This window comes from Gekko japonicus, unplaced genomic scaffold (genome assembly GCF_001447785.1).
Source record: "Gekko japonicus isolate JY-2015 unplaced genomic scaffold, Gekko_japonicus_V1.1 scaffold1643, whole genome shotgun sequence".
Taxonomy (NCBI): domain Eukaryota; kingdom Metazoa; phylum Chordata; class Lepidosauria; order Squamata; family Gekkonidae; genus Gekko; species Gekko japonicus.
The window spans coordinates 184587-204274 of record NW_015169827.1 but is presented as its reverse complement, the minus strand read 5'-3'; the positions used below and the strand labels follow the sequence as shown (position 1 = coordinate 204274).

The following is a 19688-nucleotide window of genomic DNA, read 5'->3' as shown; positions in this document are numbered from 1 at the left end:
GTTCCATTCGCCTCAAGTGGGGCGAGAAAAGGACTGAAGGCCCGGGATGGAGTATTGCGACGCCTCACCAGGAAAGGGAGCCAATGAATCTACCATTACCACAGGAGGAAGAGAAGCGCCGGAGACAGAGGCTCTTCTCCTTGTGAGAGGAAGGGGGAAGAAAAGGGGGACAAGTTGCCCTCTTCACAACGCAGTAGGCAGAAGAAAGGGACGAATCTCGAAGTCTTCACGAGGACGCCACGGGACTCAGTCGACTCGCCCCCCCGAGGAAAGGCAAACAACATGCGGCTTCCTTTGGGCGAGGCCAAGTCGAGAAAGGCAGCCTTCTCCCCAGGCGCCAGCAGCAGAAAAAGCAACAGCAACGCCAGGACGGGCAAAATTCCCTTGCGCAGCCTACAGGAGGCGGGATTCAGCGGCTCCTGCCTCTCGGCAGTGGCTGTGTACGTGAACGCCGCCTGGCCCCCTCCCGGGGGCGCTTGTACTTTTATCCACACACGCACACACCACGCGAAGGTTTACCTTTCCAATCCCGGCCCTGCAGAGGACGCTTCGCTCTGCCGCCGCCGCCGCAGCACCTGGAGACCGACATCCGTGCCGTTCCTGAGCGAGGGAGCCGTCGCCACCCGGTTTTCAGCCTCGCGCCGGCTACTGGGGTAGCCTAACCCAGCCTCAGTCGCTATACGGGGGAAGAGAGAGAGAAGGGGAGCACCCCGACAGCCCCGCGCCTCTGCTAAGGCAAGGCGCAAGGACCGTAAGGAGGGCCAGCCCCGCTAGCTACCCCGCGCTGGGGAAGACGGAGACGGTGCATGAATGCGGCGCAAGAGCATCCTGCTGAGGGCGCAAAAGCCCCTGGAGAGGGTCCCCCCTCCTCCGTGGCGCTGGGGGGGGGGCGTGTGCGCTCCGGCCGCCAAAGGCTTCAGCCGCTCCCGCCGCTTGTGCAAGCCGGTTGGAGAGGCTCGTCGAGAGGGGCGGAGAAAGAGGCGGAGAGATTCCCTACAATCATAACTGGCTCCTTCCGTCCCGAAAGGTCCCAAAGAGCCTCGTGTATGACTAGAGAAGGAAGGGTGCGCAGAAGGGGGCACGGCAAGGATCTGGCTTCGGCTGGGTGTGGCTGGGAGCCGCCTAGTGTGAACGAGTGTTCCGGAGTCCACGCAACTTTGTCTGTCTTTAAATTTCTCTCCAGGCTGTGGATGTTCGTTAATGTTCAACATCAAGACAGAGGAATTGTTTCAAGAAACGAGTGGAGAGTTTCTTCTACCCAATGGTAGAAGCTACATTCGACCGGAGAAAAGCAACACCCTGTCCAGGTTTAGCCTGCAATCCTATGGGAAATAAACCCCATTGAACGGAATTGCGCTTAACTCCTGCATTTCCGGGGTCATGCTGCAGGTCTGAGGCTCGTATGTTAATGGCTGCTGGCGAAAAACCTTTTCCCTGTTGTTGGAATCCGCCTCACATTTGTACCATGTGCATGCTAAAAGGTCACAGGTCAGCCGCATTAAATACTTCCAGCGAAACGTAGCAAGTACTCCCATAATGTCTGTGTCATTTTATATTTTGAACTAGGTCACTGCAAAAATTGTTTGGGGGCGGTGCGTCCTATGTTTTTGTAGGAGTGGTTCTGTTGTGCCTCCTCCCATTTCTTTTATGAACGGCTGTAGCCCCAATTATTTCTGGTTCCACATCACAACTAATTTGAAACCAATAGACTCATTGGTCTTATCTTTAAAAAATAGCTTGTTACCCTTGACTAGAATTCCAGAAAGAATTATTTTAGAACTCACGTATTAAACATAAAAGTTTTACTGTATTTACTTAATTTATACCTTGCCTTTCTCCACAGTGGGGACCCAAAGCAGTTTACATCATTCTCTCCTCCATTTTATCCCCACTGCAACCCTGTGAGAGCCTGTGACTGGCCCAAGGTCACCCAGCAAGCTTATATGGTAGAGTGGGGAATCTGAACCTGGGAGTCCCAAATCCTAGTCTGACACTCTTAACCACCACACCACACAAGCTCTCAGTTTTAAAGTATCAAGTATTTCTCACATTAATATGCTTCATGTCATTCCATCACAGCCATATAATGAAACAGAGAGCTGTAAGGGAAGTTGCGAATTATTTCCACTACTCTGATGCATTATCACATTTGTTTTTGTTCCCACTTTTGTAACATAGTTATCTGTCTATTCTTAGACAGAAGACTGTATGGCACAAGCAAGCTTTTATTAATAAGTCTGTCGAGCCAAAAAACCTTCCAAGCACTGTGTCTCTACATTAAGATCCATTTGCAATGGTGGCATAGTGCCCACTACTGGACTAGTATTTCCTTCAACAGAAGCATATTGTTTACAGACTACTATGGTGTGTATTCCTTTCAGGTTCCATGTAGTCCTAATAAGATTTTTAAACTATTGTAAAAAATTAATGGAGACAACTTTGTCTACAGCTGAATCCTTCAACCAATGCATGCATGACATTCAGTAGACAGAAAATATTCCAAATAACCTTTGCTAATGCATTTGCTAAATATTAAAGGGAAACATATAATAGCACAAAAGGAAGAGCAAAGAAAATAAAGGAAGCAAATAAGCAAAGCTGGAAAAGAGACAGCAAAAAAAGATGATAAAACAATCAGTAGAATGGAAAACAAGTTACACTGCCCTGTTGCTTAAAAGAATATTTACAGTGTGGTGCACAGGAGTGTTTTATGGTTATAATTTAATAGAGGGTTGTATTGCAGATGCATGATCATTATGCAATGACTACAAATCAAATGATGACTTCCATATATGAATGACCTTTCACATGTATAACACCAGAAATCTTCATGGCATACAACATTTTCCATGGAGTTGATTTACACATCTAGTATTTCATAATCCGGTAACGTCCGCACATACATGACTTGGTCCATAATCCCAAGTAAGTCCCATGCAGTTGGCAGGTGTTCTGATTAGAGACTTCTTCTATAATTTATTATGTTATTTCATACCTGGTCAACTGGCTTTGCTGACTGATCTTTTGGAATGGGAGGAAGATGCTGCAGACCTTGCAGGCCAAACTCTGGATGTATCCTCATATAGCAGGGAAAATGCAGCTACATCATTCTGCTATCATGGAATGAGTTCTTTGTCCTCTGCATTAGTAAACAGGATTCCAGAGATGGTGAACTAGAATAGTCCAATATTTTCGTGTCTCCGGCTGCATCTGGGAGTTTAAAGATATGCATCTGGTGTTTGGGATAAGAGATGAAAACCCTATATAAGCCATGCATAGCCTACAGCAGCCTCAGGCCACCATTCTAGCAGCATCTACCTACTCCTTTTTTCCTTTGCAGTCCCCTGCGAAACTTCCCCAAAGAGCAGGGAGGAGGAGATATAGGAGTATTTATGGCTGAGATAAAGAGGAGAGCCATGTCTATTTCCATATGCATCACTCTTCCTCTCTCCAAGATAGCTGGAAGATTTTCTATTCCTCTAATCGCCTGAGCTTTGTCAAGAAATGTAGAGAGATGGGGGGGGGGGGTTTACCACTCAGACAACAGGGTGAGGGGACCAGATTTACAAGTTCCATTTACAACTGTCATAGAATCACATATAGAATTCTAAGCATGAGAATGAAACTCCTGGTTTATGGGTAAACTTTTCCATACCCATTATCTGTCATATTTACATTATCTATTCAACATACAAGTAGGGAATTGCCATCTTTTTCTCAGTTGCTCTTCTAAATTGAGAGTTTTCAAAGTCTATAAACAGATTAGTAGAAGAGCAGAATACTCTGCATCTGTACCAAAATTGTGTTTTCTAACATACACTACACTAATTAAATCAGCTCCCTTCTTTATTTATTTTATTGGACTTGTATCCTGCCCTCCCCGCCAGCAGGCTCAGGGCAGGTTCCATCAATATTAATACAATATAGGGAAGATATCCTAGTTATTATACTGTTATTATTATACAGTTAAACTTCTTGGTGCATGATCTGCATAGGCAAGGGAAATATGTCCGGTGTTGCTCCTTCCTATTATTCCTACAGCTATGAATGATCGTTTAATTTTATGAGAAATTTGGAAAAGTTGAGGGTTTCTGATATTTTCTGTCTTTTATCTTTTATCTTATGAGCGTCAGAATTTTTCATCAGGGCAGCTAAATCACCCATGTGGGATTTGAGGAGTCTCTCAAGGCTCTTATTTTATTTATTTATTTAGGCATTTTTACCCCGCCCTCCCCGCAAACAGGCTCAGGGCGGCTTACAAGGGGCATGAGTCCATACATAAAACCAGATAAAACAATAAAATCATGAATAATAACAATAATAAAGTGCTTTCTGTAAACAAGATGGTCTTTGAGTGGTTTTGATGGCATCAGTCATTTCCTTAAATCCTCCCCTTGGGGTGATACTGTCCAGTAGATAGTTCAAGCCAATCCCACAATGTCAGTGCCATACAATTCATGGCGGAACTTCCAAGGGCGATTCCTAATCCTGATGTTATCGCAACCATTGGTAGGGGGGGCGGCCCCTATGCGAAAGCCTGGTGGAAGAGCTCCGTCTTGCAGGCCCTGTGGAATTGCATAAGGTCCTGCAGGGCCCTGATCTCCGGGAGCTCATTCTACCAGGTAGGGGCCGCCACTGAGAAGGCTCTGGCCCTGGTCGCAGCAAGCTTTGCCTCTCGGGGGCCTGGAATCACCAGGCGGTGTTGGGTCCCTGACCAAAGTTCTCTTGGGGGGAAAGGCGGTCCCTCAGGTAAATCAGACCCTGGCCATATAGAGCTTTAAAGGTGAGTACCAGCACTTTGAAGCGGATTCGGTATGCTATTGGCTGCCAGTGCAGCGCTTTCAGCCCAGACCGGATGTGCTCCCACTTGGGGAGGCCCATCAACAGCCTGGCCGCCGCATTCTACACTAGCTGCAGCTTCTGGATCTGTGACAAAGGCAGCCCCATGTAGAGAGCATTACAGTAGTCTAGCCTTGAGGTGACCATCGCATGGATCACTGTAGCCAGGTCATCGCGGTCGAGGAAGGGAACCAACTGCCGAATCTGCCTAAGATGGTAAAATGCAGACCTGGCAGTGGCTGCCACCTGGGCCTCCATAGTTAGGGAGGAATCCAGGAGCACTCCCAAACTCCTAACCTCCGACACTGGCACCAAAAGGCACCCCATCGAAGGTCGGGAGAGGGAGCCCCAACCCCGGACTGTTCCGGCTCAGGCACAGGACCTCCATCTTCGCTGGGTTTATTTTCCCAAAGAGGGCAAATTAGACACCGGCTGATAGTTGGCCAATTCAGCCGGGTCCAGAGTTGGTTTTTTCAGGAGAGGGCGGACCATCGCCTCCTTAAGTGCCTCAGGGAACTGTCCCTCCAAGAGGGACTTGTTGACAATCGCCCTTACGGCACCTCGAAATCCCTCATGGCACGCTTTAATGAGCCAGGAAGGGCATGGATCCAGGCAGCATGTGGTTGGATGCACAGATACGAGCAATCTGTCAACTTCCTCCAGACTGAGCGGGTCAAAACATTCTAAACCCTGCGAGGACGTGCAAGGGGCCTCAAGTTCACTCACTGTTTCAACTGTGGCGGGGAGCGCCAAGACTTTATCTGCAAAATAGCTCGCAGAAGCCTCGCAGCCAATATCCGATTCCCTACTATTTTGTCTGCCTTGTGGCAGAACTGTCAAGGACTGAATTGTTCTAAACAATTGGGCTGGGTGTGAGCTCGCAGACGCAATCGTGGCTGCATAGAATTATCTCTTAGCAGCTTTGACTGCCATCTCATAAACGTCCTATAGGATGTTCTTGATGCTTCGTCGCGGGCACGCCGCCACCGTCTCTCTAGCCGTCTTAGTTCCCAATTCATAAGCCGCAACCCCTGGGTATACCAGGGGGCCAGCCTAGTGCGAGGGCACAGAGGGCGCCGGGGAGCAATCTCATTGATGGCTGTGGAAAGCCGGTTATACCAGTCCCCCACAAGCTCATCTAATGAGCCGCCAGGGGGGCATCGGATTCCATAGAGCCATCTGAAGCCGTATTGGGTCAATTTGGTTCCACAGGCGAGCTAAAATCTGCTCGCTGCCTAAACAAGGTTGGGGTGGGACATTCAGACAAGCCTTCAGGGCATAGTGGTCCGACCATGGTACTGCCCTTGCAGTAATCCGGTCCACTTTAATCCCCGCAGTGAAGACCAAATCGAGCGTGTGCCCAGCCTGGTGCGTGGGGGTCGATACAAATTGGGAGAGCCCCAGTGCCGCTATGGACGAAACCAGGTCCGCAGCCCGGCTGGAGGTCGCGTCATCGGCATGGACGTTGAAGTCACCCAAGACCAAAAGTCTAGGGTGCTCCAGCGCCCAGCCTGATACGGCCTCCAGCAGGGACAGCAGGCTACTGGCCGGTGCGTTACCCATGCTCTTGAGCGTTTATGTCAGACTCCTTAAGAAGATCATCCAGAATTTGGGGATCAGGGTGCCACTCAACTCTTTGTGTATAGAACAAAGCTTCCAAAAGCAACAGTCCTTGGTCAGTGCCTGGATGCGGTAGTCAAGAGGGAACAAATTAAAACTGAATAAGGCAAGATACGCTGATTGGGGAGGCCAGTGTTCTAGATGTTAGGTCTATATGGGATACTCCTGGCACTGGTAGACAAGGGGAGGATTTGGAGGTAGATTTGGGTCCAGTCTTGTTATTAGAGAAGCAAGGTTGGCAGTATAACGAGAAGTGCTCCCTTCCAAATACCTACTATAGAGGGTTTTCTTCTTTTTTTAGACTCAGCTTACTTTACTACACTGATCAATGTGTTTGTAATCTCTAAAGTGGATTACTGCAATGTGCCTTGCATGAAATTGCCACTGAAGACAACACAGTGTGCTGCTAGGAACACAAGGGGCTTGGCTAGAGCATCTGTTTGGCATACAGGAGATCCAAGTTAAATGTCCAGCAATTCTAGTTTAAAGATCAAGTAGTCTGTGATGTAAAAGACCTCCAGGTGAGGCCCTGGAAAGGTTCTAGCAGTCTGAGTAGACAGTACTGACCTTAGTGGACTAAAGATCTGATTCACTAAGGCAACTTCATATGTTCGTATTATATCACTTTAAAACAATATACTGGTTACCTAAATGCTGTAGATTCATTTTATGGTGCTGGTTCTGAAGATCTTCTTTGCATCAGATAGAAAGACAACAGAATTCCTCACTCTTATCAGGCACTGCATGCTTATGACAGATGCATTAAGAATTTCATCATGTCACAGAAGCAGCATGAAGGGAAAGGCCTTGAACTTGTGTTCTTCTGCTTTCATTGAAATGGAAAATTTCTAATCCATAAATCAAGTTAGACTGATCATAAGCAGTTATGTTTGCTTATTTCTAGCAGTACGAAGCAGATCTGAAAAACATGTTTTTGAAATGTGAGATCTGAAACACAGATTTTAATATGGGAGCTGTTAATTCTCATCACTTTTGCCATGAGCATTTTGTATTTTTTAAATATGTACGTGCATGTGTGTGTGTGTGTGCGCGCACACCTGGAAGTCATGGCAACCTCTAGTGACTGTGTGTGCACCTACAAGTCATGGTGACTCTCTGGTGACTGACCCCTACCAGGGGCCTGGAGGATATTCAGAGAAGTGGCTGAATAAAGCTTGCCCCCGCCTCCTGCATTTCAAGGAGGTCTCCCATCCAGGTACTAACCACAGTCGACCCTGCTTAACTTCTGAGATGGGACAAGATCAAGCTTGCTTGGGCTATCCAAGTCAGGGCTTGCTGTTAGCATTTTGGTAATTACTACAGTGGGCAGAACTATGGAAATGCTAAAGGGCCAACTTTCCAAAAAGCTGTTTTACATCTTACCTCGGAAAAAAAAGTAATTTTTCCAATAAACCTGATTGGACAAAGAATCATGGGTTTTGTTACCTTTTTTCATGAAGGACTATCTGCCACTGGATATCTAGTTCTTTCTCAATACAACATGGCAAAGTATTAACAAGTATTTGTAGTGTATCTAAATAAGGTTGATCCTCCTTGTATCTAAGTAGTTAGATAGCTTCACTTCAAAGGAAACAGTGTCATAAAGACACAACATGAGAAGCTCAAGTTTCCTTCCTGCATGGAATGATCCAGTAAAGGAAATCTGTTAGGAAGAAAGAAAAAAGGAACTAGCAGGGGACATAGAAGAACAAACAATAGAACTGTTTACAGTATTATAATTTTCCATTAAGAAATAGTATTACTTAAAAATATAGGTTTCCTTTTTTTCCCTGTAGTGAATCTACTGTTATGTTCAGATATTACTTTAAGATACTTGAGAAATAATTGTCCTATGGAAAGTCACTCATGCAGAAAGTATTGACAACATTAACTTTTTCAAAAGGCATATTCCATTGGTTGCATGAATGTAAATTAAGTCATCACAGAAGCATATCACATGGAATATTCCTGGAATGAAAGATCCAACCAGGATCTAAAATCTTTTTTGATGGGATTCTCTGGGAAGCATGAATGAATAATAAAGCAAAAGTGTCTTTTCCATTCCTTTCATACTTACAATGCTAAGCTAGCTCTTCCCCTGAGCCTGTATCAGAATGTATAATGTGCTATTTCTTTTTATAGGAAATACCCAAAACTGATGAGTTTATTTGCCTAATTGTCCAAGTATATGTCATATATATGTAATTTCAGACTTCCATAGAAATACACATTTCCATGAATTTGATCAGATAGATTCTCCACGACCTTACCAAGACTTTGCACTCTGTAGCCTGTTTTCTGAATACCAGAAAAATATATTTGTATTCTAGCCACATACCTAGCATTAAATAAAGAAACAGAAGAGATAAATGAAGGTTACAATGGATTATAGGAGTGCCAAAGTGCCTGAATTACATATGAAATATCTGAACTACATATTAAAATAAAGCACTAGCTTGTTATCTACTCTTTATCAGTTTTTAAAAATATTCATTTAAAATTAACACATTGTTCAGAGCATTTAACAGCTTGTTCCCACAATTAAACTGTGGTGGTATTACCAGGGCTATTTTGGGGCAGGAACGCACAGGAACGGAGTTCTGGCTGGCTCCCAAATTGGCCACGCCTGGCAAGAACTCATTAGCATAATAGGCCACACCCAACAGCAGAAACTCATTCGGATTGGCTACATTAGGGGTGTGTGGCCTAACATGCAAAGGTAAAGGTAAAGCAAAAAACAAACAAGGTAAAGAGAATAAGAAGCAAAAGGTGGGTGTGGCTGGATGACCACACTTCTGGTAATACGGGGTGTGTGGCCTAATATGCTAATGAGTTCCTGCTGTTGGGTATGGCCTATTATGCTAATGAGTTCCTGCTGGGCTTTTTCTACAAAAAAAGCCCTGGGTATTACTATTCCAGTGTTTACAGATACAATTCAGTGTAATTTAAATTATTGTAGTTGCTGGTTATAGGCATATTCACAAGCACCTTGGAGTAAGCAACAAGTACAGTGGGCCACACATATAGGATTGAGGTACAAATGAGGCAGTTTTGCATGCCTAAATGGGCCACAGAAATGTTGGTGGAGGAATTTTAATATGATGTCATGACCATATTCAACTAATGGAAAAGTCACCAGGATAGCCTTGTTTTCCATTATTTGAGACTGCAATAGAACATTTCAGGGTTGTACTCAGATCCTTGCAACAAAGATAGCAGCAATTTTCCTGATCTGTTTTAAATTATATACTCTGAGGCATCAGCAATAGGCAAGCCTGCCATAAAAATGGACTATTAGGTCTTATTCCATCTGAAGAAAACCATGTAGACACTTGCATCAAAGTCCCAACAACTTCAAGGTGACTCCTCTAATATATTTAGGAATTATGTAATGACTAGTCCATTTATGAAGAAGTTACTCTGATATCCCTTAGGTTTGCAGATACATTTAGGACCAAAGTATTCGTTGGTAGGAAAGAAGACTTTCCTTTTTATTACCACTTATAAAACAAACTTCAGTAGAAATAAAAGCATAGTAATAACATTAAGATAAAGAATCACAGTAATTTGTAGCCATTAGGAGGTCTCAAGAACAAGCATAGAGGTAACTTTGCGCCTTAATGCCCTAATTTATTTATCAAACTTCATAAAATACTAAATTATATGAAAAGAGGTATTTTAAATCATGTAGATTCTGATCAATTAAGACTTGTCATAGCAACTGGGGCAACTAAAATGGCTGAATACTCTAGGAGGAAATTCTAAAACACAGAAATACGTTTTTTAAAAATAGTTGGCATCATTGAGTAACACTCATGAATTCTGGGATACACAAGATTTACTCCTTTAGCATAGATAACTTACCTTCTGAAAGTAATATTACCAAGAAATTGTTAGTGAAAGCAAAAACAGACTACATGATCTGAAAGAAGTCCGGAGAAGTGTCCAGATAGAACCGATGGCAGATCCATTTTGGGGCACAACGTTATAGAATAAGGAAATATGAACATAGGATTCTTGGACCTATCCAGTTATTTTGAAGGAGACAGATCAGAGATATGAACTTCAGCTGTTGTTAGCTAGTATCCTCATTATTTATATTTATTTATTTATTTGTTCAACTTTTATCCCTCCCTTCCGCCGAAGCGGCTCAGGGCGGCTCACAACATTAATAAAACCAACATAGATAAAGCATTAATCCATAAAACAACTTACATAAATACAATAAATATAAGTAAAAGCGGTTCGGTAAATCATTACGACGACCTCGACCACATTGCTAACTACTTATACAAAATACATGTCTTAGGAGGTCGGCAGGCTTGGCTGGCATACCATCGCTCTCAATGGTATGCCCGGCGGAAAAGCTCCGTCTTCACGGCCCTGCGAAATTGCTGGAGATCTCGCAGGGCCTGGATCTCACTAGGGAGCTTGTTCCAATATGCTGGTGCAGCTAGCGAAAATGCTCTAGACCTAGTTGTTGTCAACCTGGCCACTTTAGGGCCAGGAAGGATCAGGTGATGTTGCATCCCAGATCTCAGTGCTCTCTGGGGAACATACGGGGAAAGGCGGTACCTCAGGTAGACAGGTCCCTGACCATATAGGGCTTTAAAGGTCAAAACCAGGACCTTGAAGCGGATCCAGAAAGCTATTGGCAGCCAGTGCAATGCCTTTAGCACAGACTGGATGTGCTCCCGCATCGGGAGGCCCATCAACAGCCTGGCCGCCGCATTTTGCACCAGCTGCAGCTTCCGAAGTTGCCCCAAGGGCAGCCCCATGTAGAGAGCATTGCAGAAATCCAACCTCAAGGTGATCATAGCATGGATCACTGATACCAGATCTTTGCACTTGAGGAAGGGAACCAACTGCCTGATCAGCCAAAGATGGTAGAAGGCTGCCCTGGCAGTGGCTGCTACCTGGGCCTCCGTTGTTAAGGAGGCATCCAGAAGCACTCCCAAACTCCGGACCTGCGACGCTGGCACCAACGGCACCCCATTGAAGGCTGGCAATGGGATTCCCACCCCAGAACCACTCCAATTCAGGCACAGGACCTCCATCTTTGTCGGATTCAGTTTCAATCGGCTCAGTCTCAGACATCCCGCCACATCCTGAAGTGCCCAGCCCGGGTCTTCTGGGGTAGAGCCCGACTGGCCGCCCAACAACAGATAGACCTGGGTGTCATCCGCATATTGGTGACAACCCAGCCCATGCCTCTGAGCAATCTGTGCAAGGGGCACATATAGATATTAAATAACATCAGGGAAAGTACCGCCCCTTGTGGCACCCCACAAACTAGTGGGTGCCTTTGGGATAGTTTCTCCCTGAGAGCCACCCTTTGTCCCCGACCCTGCTTGCCCAAGGTCATCCAGCAGCTGCAAGTGGAAATCCCCACGTCGGCGAGGCAGTGGGCGAGCAGCTGATGATCGACCATGTCGAACGCTGCTGACAGGTCCAGCAACAGCAGCACCGCCGTCCCGCCCCGATCCAGATGCCTCCGGAGGTCATCAGTGAGGGCGACCAGTGCCGTTTCCGTCCCGTGGCCCGGGCGGAAACCAGACTGGTAGGGATCAAGAATGAAAGCATCATCCAGAAAGCTCTGCAATTGTATCGCCACCGCCCTCTCTATTAATTTGCCCAAATAGGGCAAATTGGAAACCAGACAATAGTTGGCCAATTTGGCCGAATCCAGAGATGGTTTTTTCAAGAGAGGGCAGACCATCGCTTCCTTAAGAGCCCCCGGGAACAGCCCCTCAGAGAGGGATTTGTTGATAATATCCATGAGGGCTCCTCGAAACCCCTCGTGGCCAGCTTTAATTAGCCAGGAAGGGCACGGATCCAGGTTGCATGTGGTTGGGTGTACCATTGAGATCAATCTGTCGACTTCCTCAAGGCTGAGTCATTCGACACAAAAACGCTGCCACTGTCTCTCTAGTCGTCTGAGCCCACGTTTCATCAGCCTCAGCTCCTGGGTGTACCAAGGAGCCAGCCTAGAGCGTGGGCGCAGAGGATGTATAGTATGTATGTGTTGTATAAAGGGTCTATAGCTCCACACAGGGATATGGCTTAGCTCCATCCATAGCAACATTTGAAGTTTCATTTATACCAATAACTATCAGTACAAAGCTACTTTCACACGTTTCTATACCAGTGAATGGATATCCAACATTAACTTATTTTCAAACTGAGATACTGCACAAAAGGAAAAAAAAATATTTCATTTAATCCTATGACACAATTATAACATAGATATCAAGCAGAAGAATGCTTAAAGAATTAGCAAGCAAACCAAAACAGTTTTGATACATGTGAAGGGAAGGAAGGCTTTGAACAATCTACCTGAAATTTTCATAATTTTGTGTCTCTTCTGAATAACATCCTTCAGTGCAGTTATTATTCTTCCATTGCTGGGACACTGTGAAGATAATGGTCTCAGAACGATCTGTTTTCAAAGATTCTGAAAGTGACATAGCTTTTAGAGAATAATCAGCTAATTGGCTATGATCAAAGATATCTAGGCATCTTATTCCTTTACTATATTAGGACAGCATCAAATGTGCACAATGATAATCCAACCGAACAGGATCGTTATTTTATATTTAAGATTTGTGTGTGCAAATATTGGAAAATATTTATATCAGGATATTCCCATGCTCAAATAATTTTTGCTCAGCATTCCTCCAGTTACCTGTAGATCCCCTCACACAGACAGAACAGTCACCATTTCATCCCTCTAAATTCCTTAGTATCTCTTGAATGGAAACTACTCAACCAGCTATTCTCTTTGCTAAGTTTATTGCACATTGGGAGGCAGTTAATTAGCAGCCAAAGACCATAAATACCATCTTTTATCTCTGCACGTATTTAGGCAAGTGAAAGACAGACCGCTGAATATGAGCCAGTCAGTAGGGTTGTGCAGCTTCAGAACTCCCCAAAGCAAGCCACAAAACACTCTCATTTTAGATACCAGATAGATTTGCTTCCATTTTGCTTTTAAATTCCTATTTTAAGAACCTGATCATGGTAAATACTAAACACTGTTTTCTAATCACCTCAATCAATACTAGTGATTGATACTTGTTTAGGTATTAACTATTTTTATTTAAAAGTATTACAAAGATATATACAACCAAGACAGAAAAGAACTGTAGACCTAATAGATGGGAGAAAAGCTGTGTTTGTCTTAATTTCTTTCCCTAAAAAGGGGGTGGGGTGTTGTAGTTTAAACTGAACTAACCCTTCCTTCAGTACCTAGTTCCCATGAGAATATACATATATTTGAAACATGCTTATCAAATTAGGGAATTTATCTACTAGGGAAATCCTATTTTGATAGGGCTTGCCACCTTCTGGCTGAGACCGGGAGCAAGAGTCCATGACAGATTTGAATGGCAATGCAGAGTTGGCAAACACTTTTTAACCAACATCATCAGACTAAAAAAGACCAATATATACAATTTTCCCTTTTCTATGTGACAAAGTTTGCAAACGCATCTTCAGGCAATTCATGAGGATTTCTCAACCATAAGCCCACAACACATTGATCAACCGAAGCACATCCCATTGTTTTGAAGTGGCTGGACCATGTTGAAGGAGCTCAGCACAACATATGTTGGGAAGACTCATTATAAGCATTCTCTCTGTAAAGTACTCTGTTCGATACATCACGACTCGGACCACGACATAAGAAACACGTGTTTACTCAGTACTTCACACATAAGACAAAAAAAACAAACGGCCAAGTGGCTAACTATATACATAGCCCAGAGGACATCCCTAGTTTCCATTGGAGGGTTTGAATCTCCCGCCAAGGTTTCTATTGGTTCCCCTAGTGGACTTTAGGAGCCCAGTCCCCATTGTTTATTAGGGATCAAGCTTGGCTCGCCTGGCTACTGCCTAGTGGCGTTTCCAGGACACAACACTCTCCAAAGACTTATGCAGAAGATAGAAAGCAGTCATGACAAGCAGCGTTGCACATCTCCAGGTAACAGATGTAGGGTTTCCTCCACGTCTATACATAACTGTAGATAAAGAACATCACTAACAAATAATGAAAGATCCCATTTTTCCAAGGGCAAACAGCCAGCAGTTAAATACCTTATTTGGACCCATTAAATAGACCCAAAGCAATGCACAAATTTTGGGTTTCCCAATAAGATTAGATGTTCACAGCCAATGTGGTATAGTGATTAGAGGGCTGGACCTGGGAGACCTAGGTGCAAATTACCACTCTGTCATGGCAACAGGTTAGGTGAACTTGAGCCAGTCACTCTCAGCCTAACCTACCTCACATGTTGGTTGTTGGGAGGTTAGAACAAGATTTGTAAGCTACTCCTGGCCTCCACTGGAGAGAAAAGAAACATGTTTCAGGACAGGATTAAGGAATCTACAAACTTTGGGCTCTTCTGTCATGTCCCAAAGCATCTCTCCTTCCCCAGCTGAAAAATCTAACCTGAATGAAGAGTTCTGGAGAACTAGAAGATTGTTTACAATAAGATATTAGACTGCTGTTTTAACAAATTTGCAGTCAAACCATTTGTTAGACAAACAGGTCAGGGTGCTTGTATTTGACATTTATTGTATTTAACTATTGTTAAAGGCTTCTTTTCAAAATAAACTATTTTGTAGATGGGCCTCTCCCCTCTACTGAGATGAATGAAATGGCAAATCAGAGACAAAGCTTTGCCTCTCAAATGAGAACTGTCATTGCCTCAGGCTTGTCATGCAGTAAGATGTATTAGCTCAATCAGCTTTCTTCCTGGCTCCAAGAAAGAAGTTGCTGTTATTAGCCTGTCACTGGAATTTAGGACTGATTTTTATTTTATTTTTAATGTACAAGATTAGAATAAGCTTCCAGTTACCAAGGCCCTGTTGCTTGTGCAACTTCAGAAGTGTTAGAGCTGCCTCAAGCCACCTCCTTCAGACAACTGACAAGCTCCTGTAACGGAGTTTGAACAGCAGATTTTACCACCCGCACAACTGTTTTTGAAGCTTGAGGATGAGTTTCAACATGGAAGCTGAGGGGCTACTGAGTATTGCCTAATACAAAAGCAGGAAGTGACGTTCAGACAATCTACAGTCCATTTATATACATTCATAATGTAGTGGACACTCTTACCTTTCTTGTGCAAAACCTACTCTAGAAACATATACAAATGAATTAATCTCAGAAGAAAGCAGTTGGATAGTGGAAATTTTAAGAGAAAATGGTTCTATTCAGTTAAGAATATGATGAGACATCACAAGATATATGGGCAGGCATGTTCAGACAATCTACGGTCCATTTATATACATTCATAATGTAGTGTGACAATCTTACCTTTCCTGTGCAAAACCTACTCTAGAAACATATATACAAATGAATTAATCTCAGAAGAAAACAGTTGGATAGTGGAACTTTCAAGAGAAAATGGTTTTATTCAGTTAAAAATATAATGAGACATCACAAGATATATGGGCAGGCAGCTTATAGGTACTAACTAACCCCTTCGCTGCAAGAGTTTTAAAAATTAATTGCCCATTGTTTTGCACTCTTATAACTAGAGCAACAATGACTGCACATTTGCTTCTGGGCACAACTCTAATGGTTCTTACCTCTGAGGACCTAAAAGTCTTAATACCAGAGCATTTGAAAGACTGCCTCCTTCCATTCCATCCAGCCCACTGGCTAAGATTTTTTTCTCCTCCATTGCCACTTGCAGAGGTGAGGCTGGTGGCAACCAGAGACAGGACTTTTTCAGTGGTGGCACCTCACCTATGGAATGCCTTTCCCCTTGATGCTCCTTTGGTGTCTATGCTACTCTTTTAGGCACCTGATCAAAACATTTGTTTATTCAGGTTTTTAATTAAGGGTTGATTTTTTAAAACATGTTTTATGAGCTATTCTGCCTATGTTTTTTATGCCTGGGTGGATTTTAACTAGCAACTTTCATGGTGTTCTAGGTTTTATTATGTTTTATTTTATGAACCGCCTTGGGCAGGTTCCCTGGACAGATGGCACAGAATTTCTTCAAGTAAATAAACAATGGAATTATTCTTAGGCTTTTTCTACCACAATGCTGTGTTAATGTGCTGCCAGCCTGAAGTGCAGGTAGGTGAAGGTTTGGATCTGGTATCAAGAATGGAAAAGAAAGTATCAATGCTAACTTATCCTGTACCTCTCAGTGCTAGCACAATCACTATCCAAGTACGATTTGCACCATTACATTGTGTACCTATATGTTTGTTGGAAAAGGCAATGTCTGGTGTACAAAGAAGTGAAGAAGACCCTGCAGGTGGCAGCAAGAAGACAATTAGATAAGATAGTGAGGTCAGCACCTTCTCTCCTTTTAAAAATTCTTTGTCTGTTTCCAGATTGCTACTCTCAGAGCAATTTCCTTCCTATTCTCAAAAGTGCCACACTCAGGCTGATTTCGCACTAGAGCTGCCTCGATGTTGCTCCGCCATTTGCCCCGATATTATTGGTCAATTTCACACCCGAAGCCGCGGGGCTGCATTTGACCCACGGCTTCGCCCAATTTCTTCCACAGTTTCGTGATCCTCAAAAAACAGGATCACGAAACTGCGGGGGAAATTGGGTGACGCTGCAAGTAACAATGCAGCCCTGCAGCTTCGAGTGTGAAATTGACCAATAGTATCGGGGCAAACGGCGGAGCAACATCAAGGCAGCTCTAGTGCGAAATCAGCCTCAGTTTTACCCTCTCAGGCAGAGATGTAGTAAAGAACCTATCTCTGTCTCTGCTCTTTACCATCATGTATGTTAATTCCTAAATAAATCCTTATCTACTCTTTAATCAGGTTGTGCACCATTGCAGTGTTAATTACTCTGCCAACAATGTTAACTAACTAGCCACATCATTTCAGAAATGGAAATCTGAGGAACACAAAGAAATTCTAAAAGCCCAAATAGAAATGAGGTTTTGGTGGTGTTGTTCAGTCACAGTTGAGTCTGACTCTTTGTGACCCCATGGACCACATCACACCAGGCCCTCCTGTCTTCCGCCATCCTCCAGAGTTTGCTCAATTTCATATTCATTGCATCGATAACTCGAGGTTTTGATATCCAGCACCAAGTACTGGAAAGTTCAATCATGAATAATACACTCAAAGGCTTTTCACAAAAATTGTCATCTGAAACTTTTTGTCTATATTAGGGTAGTAGTTAAATAACTCAGGCCAAATTCACACGTGGTACTTACAGAACTTTTTGATTGTTTTCCTGCCATTGGTGTGTATGTGTATGCATGTGTTTGTGTGTGAAAAACCCAAGGAGGGTTTTATGTGCATTCCTGTCAGATTTCTCCTTAAAAAAGAATCAATGGTCATATAGCAATTATGATTTACAACTGCACTTAATCCTTCCTGCACTTAAAAACCAAAATAACATGGGCATTGGGCACTGTAATGTTCCTCTTCTTGCCTGATGACAGACTTTGTTTTGACTTTGCAATATGCCTGCCACCAGCAGTTTCTATCAAGTTACAATCTACAATGTTATTTGTGAAACTCACTCCACAAAATGCCTTGCAGATCTCTCTTTATTTACCCAAAGGCTGTATTTAAATACCTTCAGTTACCAATGGGTCATATATAAAAAGGTTATTTATAATGCCAAAGTTGTATGTTCCATCCTCCATTTTCAGAAACATCCATATATTTATAGCACATGATCCTGTACAGTATGTTGCTTCTAGCCTCATTTCTCTTGTGTGTTCCAGAAGCATAGTAGATTGAAAATCCTGTGGAAGAGTATGTGGTCATTTATCCGCACAGTAACTACACATTTATTACTTTAAAAAGCCCCCCTACCCCTACCAGTTCTGAACAGTTATGTCAAAGGCAAGAAGGCAATGTTATACATTTTAATTCAAAGAACAGCTAATCAAGATCCATCAGTAGGTTCTGTTTCTTTCCCAGTACCTGTTCCATCAGAATGCATCTGGATGCATGTTTTCATAAACATCTAAAGAAAGGTTCATATATAGTGCTTACCTAAATACAGTACAGTACCTTTTGCTTCATTCAAAACTGCTTCTATCCCTCCTTGCTTCTCAACTATTTCAAAAATCTTCTTGTCCTTCAGAAGGTCTTGCATTACACCAGCTTTAGTTCAGGAGCAAGATTAGACTGCAACATAAACCATAACAATCTTGTGTCATACATTTGTTTGCCAAGAAGCCTTAAAATCCAGTCCTATACATTAAAAAAAATTAGAAGCAAGTCTTACCATGTTTAATGGGACTATGCTCCCCAATGCTACAATTTATAAAAAAGCATTTAAAATATTTCTGTCCTGCACTCTCAGAACTCTGCCCACCTTAAGTGGGTTCTCATGGGAGCCAATAATCCAAAAACTAAAATACGCAAAACCTAAACATGAGCCAGTCATAAGATTTGTGCTAACCAAGGAAAACAGCAGTTCAGTATGCCAAAAAGAAACATGAAACCAGAAGTTGATGATCATAACTATTGTCCAGGCTGAAAGTCACACTGAAAACAAAGTCTTGATTTGGCACTGAAAGACTAGCAAGCAGCAGGACACCCTGAGGTGCGGAGTTCCAGAAGTCGTGCGCAACGACAAGGACTTTGAAGTCCCTATTAATTGTATCACTTATGGAAACAGGGCAAAGAGTAGGACCTCTGCTGTATGGATAGCTCATCTTGACAGAGTTGTTGCTTAAGATATCCAGGTTCCAAATAACATAATGGTTAATATCTCTTTACAGAGAGCCCTGGGATATTAGTGCCGTGGCAGAGAGGGAGAAGAAAAAAGAGACACCTCCATTGCCCTTCATCAATGCAAAACATAATTTCCAGAATTCTCTGAAGGAAGCAATAAGAGTTAGTAGTATGAAACCAACAACTGTAGTATAACCAGGGGTCGTTTCGTAGAAAAAGAGCTAGGGGAGCTCATTAGCATAACTCATTAGCATATGTCACACCCCCTGACATCAGGGGCCTGACGGTGGACCTGAAAGGCTGGCAGGAGTGCGAGGAAGCCCCGCCAAGGCCCTCCCTGGCCCCAGGCAGGCAGGGGTGGGGAGAGGCGGGGAGGAAGCAACTTACCCTCCCTCTTCTCCTGCCTCCTCCTGGCTGAATGAGGGCCGGAAGCAGGGTGGCCGAAAGAAGGGGGTGGGGCTTCGTCATGTGCCCCGCCCCCGCACCTCACCCGGGGGAACTGCAATCCCCCGCGATCCCCCCCGAATCGACCTCTGCCAATAACTGTAGTAGAA

General features: G+C 43.7%; 1 protein-coding gene across 5 annotated transcripts in view; it reads right to left on the bottom strand.

Moving 5' to 3' along the window:
• Positions 1-894, bottom strand: part of PFKFB4 (6-phosphofructo-2-kinase/fructose-2,6-biphosphatase 4) — an 85562-nt gene extending 84668 nt beyond the window's left edge. For all 5 annotated transcript variants that reach the window (XM_015417264.1, XM_015417259.1, XM_015417262.1 and 2 more), the window contains exon 1: positions 520-894. In XM_015417264.1, coding sequence (XP_015272750.1) covers positions 520-589 — 70 coding nt within the window. In that variant the 5' untranslated portion in view covers positions 590-894. The remainder of the gene's footprint in view (positions 1-519) is intronic.
• Between the last annotated feature and the right edge of the window lie 18794 nt (positions 895-19688).